Genomic DNA, 16,902 nt, shown 5'->3' with positions numbered 1-16,902 from the left:
GAAGATTTAAGGCACCTGGAACATGTTTAAGATTAAAGTTAATTGTTTCATACCTCTCCTCTGAATGTTTAGAGGAAGGAAATGCTCAGAGATAGCAAAGAGAGCTGAAGGTAACATGGAAAACCATGGGAATTGGCTCTTCAGAGTCTCCACCTCTGACAACTATTCCTTCAGTTCACAAAGACATGCCTCTTTGTTGTCTTTTATTCTCCTGGAGCTTATCAAATCTTTAACAAGACAAAAACAGAAGAGACCAGAGGGTTTACTTCTGGTAACCTCCAGCTTTTCATGACACTAACATTATACTCCAGTCCACTTTAGACTGTCACCACTGAATCTTTTCAGAAAGGAACTAAGGGAGAAAAGAATTACACACCATTTAAATGCAAGTCCATCAAAAGCRCTCCTGAAAACACCAGTTACTTATTGGGGTTTTCTGAAAGAGAGATTCAGCAGAGGAAAAAAAGTTTGTAGACAAGTAAGGAAAGAGGTATTCTGTCTTTATCAAAGCATATGCCTATAAAAAAGATGAAAACTTCATATCCCTTTCAAATTCTATGCTAGGAATATGGAAAGAKTCAACAACAAATAATGGTAAAAAAGTTAAAATAGATACTCTCTAAGTTTACACAAGGTTAAGYATATCTTAATAGCCTGTGCTTGAACATCTGCTCCTCTATTTCTGGTAACACAGACAACTTCCCTTCTCATCATGATTACATAACAAACATATTGCATATGCATAAATGCAATGCATAAATATTAGGAGTTGTTTTTCACATATTTTTAATTATAAATGAATCAAGGGGATGAAAAATGTAACAGCAACCAAACYAGGTTCCACCAAACACTGACTAGTAAGACACCTTTCTGTCTTCAACTTAACAAACTGTATGACAAATTTATTTTACTGAACAGAGAAGATTACAGAACTAAAGAAATGTTATGGATGCATCTTTATCCAGATGTGAAATGCTGAAATGCTGACCCTGCKATATTCTGATCCTTTGTCAAGATATTGGTGCCTTAACCCAAAAGATACACTTGAAAAGCTGGTTTATACCCAATAATACAGACTGAAACTTAGATAATAGAGACTCAAATGTAAATATTAACCACACAGTTATTGCAGAAGTTTCTAACTCTAATTGTAGGTAACCTATAATCTTCTGAAATCCAAATGTAAATCACCACTAAGTGAATAATGACAAAATAATTTTCCAATTATTTGGAAAATGTGGAGTTGTAGGTACACGTTATTGTCTTGCTAAAAATATGTGAGTTGGCATTTATTTTTGCAAAATCATTCTTTAGTTAACCTTTCAAATGTCTTTTTTTTTTTTTAACACTGGAATATATTTGTAAATGGGAAAATGTGATATCTGAGACACTGCAATGCAATAACTGCTCATAAAAATATATTTTAAGAGCAATCATCAAAACTGCATTTTATTGTGTTCTGGAGTTTATGTGGTGCAGAAGAAATCAGTTTTTATAGCTGTTCACATATAAAYGGTCTTTAATCTGAAGGATGAAAAGTAGTTTCCTAACTGGCACTAGGTAGGGATGCTGTTCCAGAAATATTAGAAGGAAGAAATATAAAGGAATTGAAAGAAGTTTAACATATAAGAGGAAAAAAAAAGAAACTTCAGCCTTTAAAACACAATCTATTATAACTAAAAATAATAAGAATAAAACTACTTTCTGGAGGGGAGACATTTGGATAATAAGAGTGGAGAAAGAGATGACAGATTAAATGTGAAAAACAAGTTACACAAATCTTCAATGKGAGATACCAGCAGAATTGTCAAAGATTTGGATATTATATTACACAGACAGGATCCTGCTTCTGAGCATCAACTGCAGTGTTGTAATGTGGTTACAGCCCAGGACTGGAAGCTGGCTGGAGTCGAGGTCCCCAAGGCTAATGACTTTTGCATGATTATGGGAAGTTACTTAAAGAATAACTTGGAAATAACTCATCTCTTTCTCTCAGACAGGATTGAAGATGACAAAATGAAAACAAGCACATGGAACATTTCATATCCCAGACACTCATGTCTTAAATTTAACAGCGTAGGTAACAGTGATGCTCCCTTGCCACCCTCTCTGCATTTGTTCACTGTTAGCAGTAGGAAACCAATTTCTCTTAAGCATGAAGTTCTGATATGAGTCCAGCAAAGGACTGTGATTCCACAATATTAATTACTCTTTTACATTTTTGTTTATGTGAGTGGATAAATGAATCTAAGTGTATAAAACAAGTATGTCTTTCTTCTGTATTTTCTACCTAAGGCATAACAAACAACAAGCAGAAGTTCTGATGGAGCCACTGAAATAAGAAATGGAATGACAAACAGGCAAATTTGTAATTAGTAAATAAGTAGTAATTAAGATTAGTAAATAATATATTTAGCCAAGAATATGGCTAATGTAATAGTCATTATACTTGCCAATATATGGTAAGTTTATTCCCTTTTATAAGGGAATTATTTACTGCCATTGGATGACATTCTAGACCAGGATAAAGTTTCAGTCATCTAGCCTGTTTTCTGGAACTGGGGGACTCAYTGGTGAAAAAGGAACAAATTCGTTCAAAAGAGCAAAGAGCAAAACTCTGGCAGTTTGGCTTTTCTTCACAGTCCTTCATATTAACTGCATGGTAACTTTTTTCAAGGCAGGGAACCCAGTCCCAGTTCATGTTCACTATGGTAAATCACAAGTTAAAGCATTCACCGGAATCACACCTGTTCAGTAACAGCATCAGATCTCTAGGATCAGTGCATCTCCTCCTGGGTCTATCTAMTGGGAGGGCTGTTTCTGAATACTGCCCTGGGCTTTTGAAAGGAGAGAACATGAGACTACTTAGACCTCAAGGCCCTGCTGCTACACAGGCAAAAAGATCTGGTTTTCACCAAATGCAGGTTTCACCAAATGCAAGAGGCTGTGGAGGGGGGGAAAAGTGGAGAATAGGGAGGAGGGGCTGCACGCAGCTTTGGCTGTTGCTTTATGCTTGTCAGGTTGGTCAATCTCTCGCTATGCCCAGCCCAAGTGTGCACAGCCTAATAGTGTATATGCTTGGGAGGAGCTACTCATTAATCCATACTTTCCTGTTCCCCGTATTTCATCTGTGAGACTAGACAGTTTCATCACTTCACTTGTAACATATAGAGATGAGGAAAAACAAAGGCCCAAACTCAAATTTTGAACATATGGAATTAAAATAACTTAATGAGGGAAGGAAATGGACAAACTAGGACATGTATTCTTGCATAACAAAAACTCTTACAATTACCTTGTAAAAATGGCCAATTTAGCTGCTTTTTCAACCTTAGATATACTGATTCAATGAGACAATTAACTTGGCTCTTCCCARTTTGCAACAAAGAGTCTCCATAAAGAGAACAGATTATTAACATAAGCCTAGAATTTAGTTCCTGCAATATCCCGATAGCCTTGACTTTTAGTGACAGTGAAATAACACTCTTTTGTAAATGAACGAKTCTCTACATATTCCTAAGGCAATTATAAAAAATACAAAGCAGAATACACCACATTCCCCATACCATCTGTTTCTTCATTCAGTCGCTATCCACCTCTTAGATATTAATACTGCCAGCAGATGACATGCCATAAGTAACCTACATAGGGTCATTCAGTGTTTCRGATATTTTTAGGCAAAATCCACTTTGTTTCCAGAAAATTTCCAGAAAGTAGAAACACTTACTAATAGCATTGAGAGGGGAGTTCTACTATAGCTGTAGAATCACCAAACTGACAGTGAAAAGGGGCACAGGATGAATCCTGACCATGGAAACTGCAGAGAAAATAATATCTCTTGTCTATTCATATGCCCTTGCCACAGCCAAGGTACTGTCTTGTAAAGTTTAATAATGCTGTATTTGACATTAAGTCTTCAAACTGATGCTTTTCCACTCCAARGAAATGCTGGCTGGATATTTATTAGCTCCAGATGACTAGAAAATATCCTCTGCAGGTGCCTCAGTGGTGCCTGTTCTTTCTCTTTCCAAAAGTTATTTCTGTGTGAGGGATTCTGGGATCCTTGGAAACATGTGTCACCTGTGACACAAATGCAAACTCGTAATTTCYATTGTCAATGCACTAGCCACATCTCCAATAAAAATACACAAAGACCTMAACAATCAAAGGAAACATCCATGTCTTCATTATAACAATCAATCAGACAAACAAAAAAGTGGAGAGAAACATATATATCAACAGCAGTAAACCTAAGATCAACAGATACTCGGTTTTCAGATGTTGGCAGATGTGCTACTTCRTCAATGTCTACCTTAAAACCTGCCCTGATTAAATCATAAGGATGTAAAAAAGTAATTTATATATTTAATTAATTAAACCTATTGTATTAATTAATTAAAATCAAATAATTAAGAATGGAAATGATTAAATAAAAATAAATTAATATAGAAGGTATTTAAGCATAYCAGTCAAACCTCCTGTATCCAGATTCTTATATCATTTTAAAACTGTTTTGTAATTCAGCCATGCTAACCACGGAAGACAAGTATTAAAACCTGACATAAGTATATATAACAGATGAGACATCTTTGCAAACACGCCCTTATACCCATTTTTCTTATGCAACTATATAATAAGGGATAATAAGCATATTTCAGGGTTTTGTTAATGTTTTGAAATCTAAAATTAATCCTAAATTGGAAGCAAGATCTCATATTGCAAAGGAAGTTAGTGTCACTTCGAATATTACTTTACACATATCAGAAAACTCTTGGTATGCCTTATAACCACTTCCTATTAACATGAACTTCACTTTAACTTTTATTAATGGGCTTTTATCAGTGTTTCAGAGAATATGTCTATGTATAGTTAATGCTGTATTAATTTCTTCAGCTTTTTTTTCCAAGGTTTAGAGTAAGAACTAGAGTCCTGACAGAATGAGTAGGAAAATCCACCCATATTTACCTGAGATATTAGGCCCAGAAACCCCAGGCTTGCACACATCAAATAAAGCCTGCTTTAAATTTGCTGCTGGAACTTCCAAACACACCACCTACAGTGAACATGCTTGTACTCAGCTGCATGCCAGCTACACCATGCTATTTATATAGGAGGCATAAAGCAGGGCTTTCGCTGTCGGTGGACACAGGGGCAGTAGTGTGTCCGCTATGTTTTGAGCCTGGGAAAAGAAGGGATTAACTGGAAACTGCAAATTTGCCATCATACCTGCTTGCATTCCGTCAACTTTTATCATAAAGTGTACAGCCTTACCATTTAGAAAGTCATCTTTTTGGACTTCAGAAAGTACAATTCCCATTTTACAGAATCACTGAATCTTATGGTTGGAAAAGACCTTCAAGATCATCAAGTCCAACGATAAACCCATCACTACCAGAATAGACAYAAAGAGGTTAAAATAATTTAATTTTGCAGAGCTGAGACAAGAATAAAAAACTCTTAACACCATAGCCAAAACTTAATAATAACTTTGAGAATGAATATGTAAATTCCACATCCTTTTCTTTGCTCTGTGTAAAAAAAAAGCATCATATTCCCTTTCAATGGCCAGGAAAAAGACTTCAGATTCTGATTTCTCACCACTCCTGAATAACCTACGAGACTGCATGGRAGCCTCTAAGAGGCAGGACTGTTTTGGTGTGCATTCCTGCTGGCCCACAGCTGCTGCTATTGCACCAGTGTCAATGAGATGGTGCAAATATTCCCATGAGTGAACGGAGCTTGTGTCTGTTCCAACCTGTCTGGTGGCACAGAAAGCAATTAGTATGATTTCGGAGATGGCATTTATTTGGTTAATGTTCTTCATAACCTGATCTTACAGCTGGCAATCTGATTTCTAAGGTTTTCCACCTGCTCTGCTGGTAGGCACCCTACACATTAGAGGGACAGTGCCATCTGCAGATACCACAAATTCCTCTGAAAATCCTATCTGCAGCTGCTGAATTCACTACCTGAAACACTATGACTAAGGAATTCAGTTAAGAAATACTGATGTTCCTCTTCATTTGCTCCCTACCTTCAACCGGGCCAGGCTCCCTGCAGCTACTGCCATTGCTACAGCGGTCAGGGCTGCCTTCTGGGACAAGGAGAGCAGCCAAAAACCTGCGGAAACAGCAGCTGCCCCAGCAGCTCCACTTCTTCGGAGAAGTTCCGTATTCCAACACACGTCTGCACACGGACAAAGCCACTGATCTCATCACAGATCTTGTGGTCAGCCTCACCAAGAAGTCAGGCCTGCAGGGCTAATGCTTTGGATGTCTGTGACCATAAAGAATCCTTCTAAAGTTACCAAAATTACTTGTGGGTGCTAGCGTGAATTACAGGGTTGGGGTGTGAAAGCATTAATCTCTTCATAAAAAGACCACCATGAACAACATTAGCATGTCACAAAACTGTATCTTTTTGTATATTAGAATATAGTATTTGGGKTTTTTTTCATACTACTCACTTGCAGCTGTTTTTTTTCCTGCAATTATTTACAGAAAAAAAATCACACACACGCTGTAATAATAACATATGCACAAGCAAATTCAGAAAGAAATACGTCTATAGTAGGAAGACACACAATTTGAGAGAAAATTTCCTTAATTTTTTCTTTTGAAGTAGAATGTTCTGCAGCTCCCCAAGTCTCTCCCTGAATGTTACAATCATTTTCAAGTAGGACAAGGCATAYAGGTATGCAAAACATATTTCCGTAGATTGGCTGGTTTAACTGTGAAAAAAACRAGCACTAAAAGCCCCTTCATCAGGCCTGTCCATATTCCTAGAACTTCAAGTATTTTAACAAAGTATTACTAACTCCTATGGATTTTATCACTCTAAATTCATGTCCAAGAGCCTTGCCCATTATGAATATATTCTGTACTTAGATATTTTAATTTGCTCATCTCTTTCTCAAGCTTTTGTATGACAGTGTATTGTCAGCTACTATTTATCCTGATTTGCAGTTTTCATCCAGACTGACACAGAAATGTAGTAGCTGGAAAACTCCTAGGAATCCCTTTTGCCCAACAATCTTTAAATTWCAGTCCCATCATTTAAGTGTAATGAAAAACAAATAAAACACAATACCTCTCTCACAAAGAGATACAATATCAGGTCTACTAAAAGCAGACAAAATCAGAATTGAAATAGTACATTAGGAGTACAAGAATGCAGGTCTTGCACTTCCATGTTTACTCTTCCTTGCCAGGAAAAATCAACTCACTGATCCCTAAAAAATGGTCTAGGAGAATGTTCTTGGGAAAAAAAAAAGGGATTTATGCTTTTGTACGAGTAAGATATTGTGGGACCATGGGTCCATGTATATGCTCCATGGGTCATGAAGCAAAACAGAACAGCAATATATCGCTCTGCAGGCAGGTCACGGACGGATCTTTATCCACGTTGCATGTGATTTCTAACAGCAGATTATTGATCTTGTAGTGGGATAACAGTTAAAAATAATGGATATTTTATAGCTCGGCRTCCCCAGAAAACTCTAGCTCAGATAAATGTTAATTACCTATTTTGAATTCTGAGTGCAATTTCAATTAGATACGTATTGTGCTTAATCCTAAATTCCATTTGATGCTGTTGTTCACAGTTAAACGGAGATCGCATTYCTCATTAGAGCTGTATCCATTTCAAAGATGAGTGAGATAATTCCTCCTGAAATAAATTCAAATCCTACTCTTATCTATGTTGATAAATGCTTTTTTTTTGTGAGACTTATGCCACCAATATGGCAGAAGAAAAGTTAGATCTTAATTGGAAAGAAGAATTAACATAAGTAGGCTAATCCTTACACACTCGCCAAGTTGGAGGAAAACTTAGTAGTTGCTCATCCAATGTTAACAGAGTAAAAAGAGTAATGCATGCAGGGAAGTAAGCTGAGGCTGAAAGAAGATGTGTCTTATCATTTTATCACTCCGACCTCCAGCCAACAGCCTTATCATCTCACATTTTGGAAAAGTAATTAGGCCTTAGTCTGTACCTAATTTGCTAAAGAGGATTGTTTTAGGATGCTATGATGTTCTATTAAAATATAAACGTTTTTCAATGTAGGGTTTTTTTTTTTTTGGTAGTAGACCCACCCCCGCAGTAGTGCAATTACATCCATTTCTTTACTTCTTCACCTCAATTTCTCTGCCTTGATTGCTTTCCTTCAGGGAAACAAAACAAAACAAASCACAGCAATCTGACTTTGCTTATAGCATCAAACTTAATAGATTTGACTGCATTTTGTATGTCTATGAAAAATAACAAAATCCACATAATGTAAAATGCAAAACAAAGCTAGACACAGTAAGAAAATAATTAAATTTTAAGTAGGATTAAGCCTGCCTTCAGCACAAAATCTACACGGAAACATATTGTTTCATTTGCAAATAAAAGCAATGTCTGAAAATGTCTTATAAACAAAACTATTAATTCCATTAAGATGTATGCTTATAACATAATTTGGTAGACCTCAAATGTTAAAAGTGTTAAAAGTAAAATTAAAATAAGAAAAAACACTTCATAAGCAGCTTTTGTGACTTTGGATTCACAATTACTTTATCAAACTGGTAAACAGAGGCTTGTTTTTAATGCCACAATTGTTAAAAGTGTAGATCAAAACTGTGCTTTGGGCATATATGTGATATATGTGCAAATTTTTAAGAAGACAGATTTTGCACGGCCTTAGACTGAGCTGGCTGCAGTTAAGTCAACAGGCAAAAATCCAAGAGCAAATAAAGAATGGATCTGCTCTCTTCAACTTTTCTAGTACCTCCAAGGTCTCAAAAGGAACCTCAGGGTCCTCAGCAGGCACAGAGATACATATTTTCTGACTCAAATTCTACTCAGAGAAAGATCTTAAATACAAACCAACCTGAAACTAACCCACTATTATATCGAATCAAAACTCTGAAGTTCAAAACCTCAAATACAGACACATGCTTGCATAAAATTCCAACCCCAGGAAAAAGACCGTCTCAGAATAATAAAAGAAAAACCTTTAGTTTCTCACTTTCCCTAAAAAAGAGAAAGAATTCAGGAAAGTGAAAACCAAAGGTACAGCAACTGTTAAAGCTTATATCCCTTCTATTGTTGACTTTGAATAGAAAGGGAAGATGTGACTCATTGTTATCAATTATTTACATAAAAGAACTCAAACTAGTTGCATAACACTTCAGAATGTCATTTTATTTGTGAGCTCATTGTCTGGTACTTCAGTAATTAGAAACAGGGGAAAAGCTTTCCTGTCGTGTCGTGGTTAAACATTCGAGAACATGAGAGTTTTATATATTTCAAAAGGGAGCTGTGCTGCTCCTCAAACTCCAAGTATTCAGTGAAATACACTGCTCAGCAACCAACACCAAGCTAAAAGGTTCTTTTTTTTTAGCTTCTGTGAACAACGGGAATTTTGGCAGAAGTTTGTTTTTGTTTATTTCCTCTCTTGTTTGATTTCTCTTGATTTCAGTGACTGCTCAAAGAAATGTCTTTCCTTTTGTCTCTCAGCAAATTATAACTCAAACCACTTGTGCGTTTTGGAGGGGATTATGTAACGTAGCGCGATAACATAATGAGCACATTAGAAGGGTTTACTAAAAAGACAATTTTTGGCAGTTTGACAAAACTTTCGTTAGGATGATTCCTACTGCCGATGCTGGAACCTGGATCAAAAGGCTTCTRAATCAGCCCTGTGGTCCAATGAATCTTTCATTGTCCTGTCAAAGTGAAAAGCTGGAACAAGGGACTGACCTTAAAGACCACTGAGCAGAGTGCTTGTGGGGGATGAGGGAACAGCCTGGCTTCCTGGCTATCCCAGCTGATGGTCCTCAGCTGCAGCAATTCCAGGGTTTTCCTCACTGGTTTTCTAGAGGTTTTGAACAACCACGCTGACTGAGGCAGCATCAACACTCCAAAATATCAACATTTTGCTTGTTTAGAGCAGACTTCTTTATTTTTTCTGATAGGTTAAACACACGTTTTAGTATAAAAGTAAAACAGAATCAAAAAGATTGGGTGGTGGGGCTTCTTGAACTATGTTTCTACAAGACTTGCCTTTCTCAAGAAGGAAGCTTTCCTCTCCAAAAGCTTCAAATTCACCAAGCCTCTCAGCCCTTCCATAAGGGAAATGAAGGATATGTGAGCTTTACCCCTGAGGTACAGCCATCTGAAGAACAGGCATGTTCATTTGGTAACAGTGTACAGGGACTCTAAGCAACAGTTAAAAACAGGAAATGAAGAAAAATAAGCTCCAATGAAACTGTAAAGAAAACTTATTTCAGCACAGCATGAGTCTGCAAATTGAGCTTTAAGACAAGGTTTATCTCCCTTATTTTTACAATTGCAACAGTGGGACCTTTAACTACAGCAACTGGCAAGCACACAGTACTAATATCTCATGATCTCCATGCTACATCATGCCCCTAGACACTTTTTTGGGTCACTAGATGATAATTAACTTGGATACTTACTGGTGAATCACTAACACCGCTCCTTGTAAAATGTGGCAATCTAGCTGAACACTGACACAGCCTGAATCGAGTTTCATTATTAACATCTGGTAAGATTGCAGCACAATGGGATATGGTCATAGGGCAGAGAGTTTAAAACCAGAATACCTCCAAAACACTATAAATCAGGATTGCAGTCCCTGACTCCAGCTTCTATACCAATTGCCTCTATCTTCATGGGCTGCCCAGTCCGGACCCTGCTTTCCATAACGGAACACGTCACCACTTCACAGAAAACAACTGTAAAATCTGCAATTTCATAACAACTCTCAGCAAATCCTTTAAGTTTGCAGAGAAGCTGACGCATTCCGGACACCTGCCGCTGGGACACGGGCACAAGGAACTGGGCATGACGTGCTCAGCGTCGGTGTGTTTTACACAGAACCACAGCACTAGAGATGCCATTAAGTAAATTCTCTCTGCTAATTATTGCCTTATTATCTATAAGAGATAGATAATCTCTTATATTGGAGTGGATTTATCTATCACAGATGCTTCAGCGACATTTGACAGAAACACACTCTGGCAGATGATGCTGTCACAGAATCCATGGGTTTCAGGCCTATGGAGTCTGAGGAAAGTCTAGGGGAAGACCTAGGGCAGAGGGAAAGAGCCGACACGCGGAGCCTGGACACCTCTGAGTGACATCCGGCCCAGCTCGGCTCCGGAGCTCAGCACCATAAATGAAAGCCTCAGGATTCAGCCCCACGAGGGAGCCTTGAGCAGATATAAGCAACAAGCAGCGGCAGATCTAAAACAAACACCAGTCTTTTAGTTGTGAATAGACACCTGAAACGTCATTGGTCTCTATCCAAACGATAAAGCACAAGATGGTACAGCAATGCTTTGCCATCCATCTTATCTTCCCTTCAGTTTTGTCTTCAATACACGATACGCTAGCTTCAAAGCAGCAGCAACAGCTGCATATTGGCAATCAAAATGCAGAAACTCTATAGACAGATACCCGCATTTACATTTAAATATTCTTTCTATAATGGTGTTGTTAAGAGGAACTTTTCTGATCTTTCAAGCCRTCAGTGAGAGACTTTCAGTCTCGCTGGCTCTGACCGTGCTCGGTTCTTCTGAGACCCGCTCTGCACAGAGGCACAGCAAAGTCCTGCAGGTTCCCACTTCCATCCTATTGACCATTCGGGAGGCAACAGAAGCTGATCTGCCTGTTAAACATATAATATCTGTTCTGATTAAGTAATTTAGGACATACTAGAGGTCTTCTACAAAATCAGCTGCTGTAAACTAGCAGCTTGTCACTGCTGGAAGAAAATTAAGCCCTTGGCATTTTATTGAGCAACAGCATTAACGTGACAGATAAAGGAAAGCAGTAACAGATTAGAATGGATGTACTGGTCTGCCACTGAAAAACAATGTCATTATGTGAGATGGAGCAGGATTGAAATTCATTAGCTCATTAACTTTTTTGCCATTGTGACATAAGATATAAAACTGTTTAGATATTGAAAAGTCTGGACATTAAGAAATCAAAGAGTAGCTTGTACTTATCATTTTTTAACAGCAAAAAGTCTTTGACTTCACACATTTTTCTTTCACAAGCTCTTTGAAATACAACTTAGAAGGTTATTAAAGTAACAGTTCCTATGTATCACAGAAAAATGTGAGTATTCTTGCAACGGGTATTCTTTAAAGCAGTTTTTCTTTAAAACATACCTGTTTTTAAAAGTGTCCAAATGAAACCTAAGCTCTGAAATATCAGCCCCCCGAATTTTTTCATGAAACATAAAAATATATTTTTGTCTAGTCCAAGTAAAAATATATTTTATGGTACAGATATTCCTGTTTAATTTCTGAGGCTATTCAGTGGGCAGGGTATAACTTAAGACAGTCTGTGTTCTTTCTACAAACTGATAATGCMTAGTTGTTTTAACACGCATGTAACAGTGGAATAAGAGAAAAATAATTAAGCAGCTGAGCTTAGCAAGCAGCAAACCAAAATAAGATGCTTTGCATAGCAGGAATGACTTCATCCACAGCTGACTGCTGTCTCTAGCCTCTGAGCAAAAGGAAGTTCTAGTATAGGCCTGTACCATTTACAAGCTTCATGATTTGCTGCCAATTTGTAGAAACCGAAGTAAACTTCTGGCAGGACTCCTACATACCATAGTAGTTAAAGAAACTATCGTCCCACCCTGGTTTTGACTACAAGGCTTGAAATTTAATCTGATGTTTCTTTCTGTCCTGTTGTTCTTTTTAGCTAAGAGAAGATTTCACTTTAAACTTTAAAAATATTAATTCTGTAAAGTGGCATTCTGGTTATCTACAGTCTCTTTACAAATCCACAGCTAATTCCTTTTTCCTTACTAATAAGCCTCAGCAACAGAAAGCCTTCATTATTAATTAAAGGAGAAAAGAGAGCAAACAGATCCAGTACCCTGATGTTTCACAGCTGTTTGTAAAGCTGCACCGACACCTGCTCATTTTTACCGCATTTCTTTTCGCTCTTTATCATTCCACCCCTCAAATACAATTTATAAAATGAAGAAGAAGAAATCAGACCMTTTTGAGAAGCAATATCACATTTGCACATCCCACCTTTACTGGAAGATACAAGTTGCCATTACGCAATGTTGTCTAGTTGCTATAGCAGGAATCAGGCATCAACTAAATTGATCTTGCATGTTACAGAGCCTTACTCTGTAAAGTAAGGCTTTCAGAGCGTTCCCTGGTTGTGCTTACCTCAACTTCCAGGCACAACTTGAGATAACAAGTGCCAAATGACCACATATACTGGAAAATCATAATTCCTGCTAAGATTTTAAAGGATATGTTGGACACACAAAAATATGCATGGGCTGCTAATAAGTCTCCTTAATGCTTATGTAGTCATTTAATTTCTGTTGAGTCTAGCAGAAAGGAGGGCAGGAAGGGCAAGAGCCACAAAATGCTGACGATGCTGAAGCAATGCTTACCAGTCTTGGTATATCTGCAGGTCCACAAGRCAGAGCAGATCTCTGTGCAGAGCTTGGGCTGCCCACATTTAAAGCCCTTCCATGCTCCGAGGCACCCATGTGTCCAAACACAGGCTCTGGCCTGTGGCTGAGGTCAGGCCTCCCGACAACGTTTGGTTAGCACAGTCCACCTCCCAGGTGAGCTCCCCACCACCGCGTCCCACTCAGGCCTTTGGGAATGAGGCAGTGGAAGTGTTCACCACAGAGGCTGGATCAGAAAATACAAAGCCTGAGGAGATATATCAATCTGCCCAGTTTATATCCTATATCTACATCTAATTGTCAGTGAAAGGGAAGATGGCCTCCTTTTGGGGACATTTTTTTGTGAGAAAGAGATGGCCACCTAAATGCAAAGGCTCAGCTAGAGACATGTCTCCTCACATCACCAAACAAAGAGGGTGAATCCTTCAAATTCTCCCACTTGACGAGGAGCGCACATCCCTCATTTCATCTAGGAGATCTCCAACTGTCCACTGCCCACAGTGCAACTCCAAGAACAGGAATGTCTTCACACAGATGAGTCAGGATATGACCACAAGGCAAACACACCAGCACCTAATTTCAGCCTAGGCCTTGTGTTTAAGCGGTCAGTCATGCACAAGCTAGGTGCTGCAGCAGGCAGTCTGGCAGTGCCTCTATGCTTAAGGCTATAGGTGACTCAGTTTTCTAAGTTTGTACTCTGTTTTCTGGTGAACAATGTGTTTTAAACATTAGCCAATAGTCTGATGTCATCATCTAAGCTAAACGTATTATTTCTCTTTATAAACACTTATTTTTAATAAATTTACTGATTCTGACATCTCTGTGACAGCTATTGGCTATCTCTAAGCAAAGCAAATGAAATTCCTCAACTCTAAGAGAAGTAAAAGACTTTTTGAAAAGAGCAGGAATTGATATACTTTTAAATTTATTCTTCTGTTTCATTGAACAGAGTCTTGGGAATATTTCCTGACAACTTTAGTACAGCATGAGCATTTTCCTTATGGGAACATGGATCAGATATCCTTGGCTTGTCACTAACTTAACTGAGTCAATGTGGCAACTGGCTCTTTCCATCATTTGTTCTACACCAGTGCTTTATTTTTGCTAAATGTTACACTAACCTATATGTGCAGCATGTTTATGCATTTCAAAGCAAAGAGTTTTACTATATTTCACTATTTTTACTCATTCTTGCYTTGGGAAATTTCTACTAAAGAAGAAGCAGACACGATTCAGTAAATGGAGCTTCTGTATGAAAATAGAATGAGAAAGATATGCCTAAGAGCCAAAAGGGGAGAGAAGAAATAGTTCTTGCATGTACTTGTTTCTAGACAGAAATATTTGGCAGCATTTATACAGCATAAAATAAGAACAACTGAATAGGAACATATGCTAAGATTGCAACCACAAATAAATAAATTATTTTATTATTCCAGGTGTTATTGGTATAATATATTTTTACGTTAAATAATATTTTAATTATCACAACCTAGATATGTATGTGTAAATATATATGTACCTATATACATATATTTTTAAAGAGTTAAATCCTCACATAGTTCTCATCCTGGCTTACCCATAGTTATGTAGAACCAGGCTGACTGACCAAGCAATAATTSGACTGAATTCATCTCAGTTTTCATAGTTTTCATATGGCTGAAGGTAGCTATCACAGCTCCCTGAGATTGACTGTAGGACAGAGGAAGCTATATGCAACAAGTAAATAGATGTGTAACGCGCTTCTGACCTTCAGCCTGTTCATGTATTTTTCCTCCTATTATACAGAAAGAATTGACAAAGAATGTRTTCTCTTATCTAAACTTGCTCCAAGCTTTGTCCAGTTGGTTTCTCCAGTCAAGCCAATGTAACTCCATGTGGCTGACTTTGAACTGAATTAGCCCAGAACAGCTGTATTATACTGGAGTATGTCTGCAGGATCATATGGGAAGAACACAAATCCCAAATAATTTGAGCTGCTAAAGTAAAAGGTTTCATCCCATTCTCTCTCTTCTGTAGGCAAGTAATACTCAGTGTTTTCCTTGAAAAAAGAAAAACGAGTAAAACAAAATGCACAGATAGCATTTTGACAACTAGCTGGATGTTAATTCCTCTAATACAAGTAGATGCTTAAAATTWAACTGACAAATAACTGCCTTCAGGTACCCATCTCAGCCTAAGTYGAGATGTCCCTTCCCAGTTTTCCCCCGAGTCTTTGCCATGGTATGTCCCAAGAAGAGCAGGGTTAGGATGACAGACACCAAATACCTGATGCAGAAAGACAGCGCTCTCATATAAATACATTTAACCATCCTTGGAAACTATAAAAAGAAAGAATTGCTATTTCTTGGTTCTGTATGGTGTCTAGCAAAGTTCTGTATGTTAAATTGCCATTAGAGTTTTAAACAGATGGCTAGAGAGTAAAAACTTTCTTAACTTACATATTTCTTCAAAATGCCAGGTCTATAAAGCTCAAGAGAGTCCGAAGCTATGGCAGTTCTCACAAATAATATATCCTCAATAACTCACTGAGAYGACACCTAGAAAAGGTGTACCTCCTCCTTCACTATGCATCCCAAGGGGGATGAAAGTGCTTCACTTCATACACCCAGAACTTTCAAGCTATTTTTATGTATTCTCAGATGTCTCTAAATACGCTCAAAGAATGAGTATCATACAGTGTGCGTGGGAGAGACATAAACACATATTTCACAGAGATTTAAATGCAGATCACACTGATTTATGAAGACTCAAGTTCCCTAGACTTCTGTAGCAGAATTGGTAAATTCTACTTGAAGAACTGCATAGAAAATGTCATGAGTGTCTTACTTGTTTTCGTTGCTGGCATCGTATCGCGGCATCGGGTCAAAATCGTTTCCATTGACATCAAAACTAGCCTGCGAATCCTGCAGCCAACAAGACAAAGAAAACCAGTTTCTCATTAATTAGTCATTGACTCATTTGACCTACACTCTCTTTAGCAGGTTCCTACAAGACACTAATTAGGTGAACTAACGTTCCTGCAGTTTTTTTAACAATTGCATTTATTAGGAAATGATTATAATCTTATAATTACAGGATTTAGACATTTTATTTCCCCTTTCAAAAAAAAATGAGGATAAAAAATGCCCTGAAAAGCCTAGTTCCAATATCTGTGAGGAAGTAGAAAGAGGTGTTTYATTATGACAAGAGATTATAATCCCTCTATGAAACTTGGAAATTAAGAGTATTTATTTGCAAAATCTGAATTTTGCTAAATGTTTCAAGATAACAGAAATTATTTACAAGATGATGACTGAAATTTTATGTAGAGCTTCAAAGAACACAAATGATAACATTTTACCACAAGTATTTTTACTAAAACACAGCTTAAAATGCAACTATTAGAAACATTTGGAACATTTGGAAATAAAAAGCATCTCTCTAAACATCCCCTCATT

At 37.6% G+C, this 16,902-nt stretch overlaps 1 protein-coding gene across 3 annotated transcripts in view; it reads right to left on the bottom strand.

Annotated features, from left to right (window-relative positions):
* PCSK5 (proprotein convertase subtilisin/kexin type 5) overlaps positions 1 to 16,902 on the bottom strand; it is a 234,316-nt gene that overhangs the window by 146,908 nt on the left and 70,506 nt on the right. For all 3 annotated transcript variants that reach the window (XM_026051997.1, XM_026051995.1, XM_026051996.1), the window contains exon 5: positions 16,292 to 16,368. In XM_026051997.1, the coding sequence (XP_025907782.1) occupies positions 16,292 to 16,368 (77 nt within the window). The remainder of the gene's footprint in view (positions 1 to 16,291; positions 16,369 to 16,902) is intronic.

Source organism: Nothoprocta perdicaria, unplaced genomic scaffold, assembly GCF_003342845.1.
Source record: "Nothoprocta perdicaria isolate Ctin4 unplaced genomic scaffold, notPer1 scaffold_82, whole genome shotgun sequence".
Taxonomy (NCBI): Eukaryota; Metazoa; Chordata; class Aves; order Tinamiformes; family Tinamidae; genus Nothoprocta; species Nothoprocta perdicaria.
This window is presented reverse-complemented; position numbering and strand designations above follow the sequence as displayed.